Source organism: Penaeus monodon, chromosome 25, assembly GCF_015228065.2.
Source record: "Penaeus monodon isolate SGIC_2016 chromosome 25, NSTDA_Pmon_1, whole genome shotgun sequence".
NCBI classification, from domain to species: domain Eukaryota; kingdom Metazoa; phylum Arthropoda; class Malacostraca; order Decapoda; family Penaeidae; genus Penaeus; species Penaeus monodon.
Window position 1 is genome coordinate 18,639,928 of NC_051410.1, and position 217 is coordinate 18,640,144.

Sequence of the window (217 nt, forward strand, 5' to 3'; positions counted from 1 at the left end):
GATGCGTATGTATAAATGAAGGTGAGGAACAGGCTGGATAGGCAGTCGTTTGACTACATTTCGAGGTGCAACAGGCGTGAAGCTGAGACTGACTGTATTTACCATGGACAGGTACGTTATAACATCATTACAGATATGTGCGTTGGTGCCAAATTATCGACTTGATTCATTATCTAATTATCTCCATTTTTCTTGGAATAAAGTCAATTATGATTCA

General features: G+C 38.7%; 1 protein-coding gene across 1 annotated transcript in view; it reads left to right on the forward strand.

Moving 5' to 3' along the window:
- Positions 1-14: 14 nt before the first annotated feature.
- The window catches only part of LOC119589099 (phenoloxidase-activating factor 2-like), a 7,504-nt gene continuing 7,301 nt past the window's right edge, over positions 15-217 (forward strand). Inside the window, exon 1 of the mRNA XM_037937676.1 lies at positions 15-111. Within this exon, the coding sequence (XP_037793604.1) occupies positions 104-111 (8 nt within the window). The 5' untranslated portion in view covers positions 15-103. The remainder of the gene's footprint in view (positions 112-217) is intronic.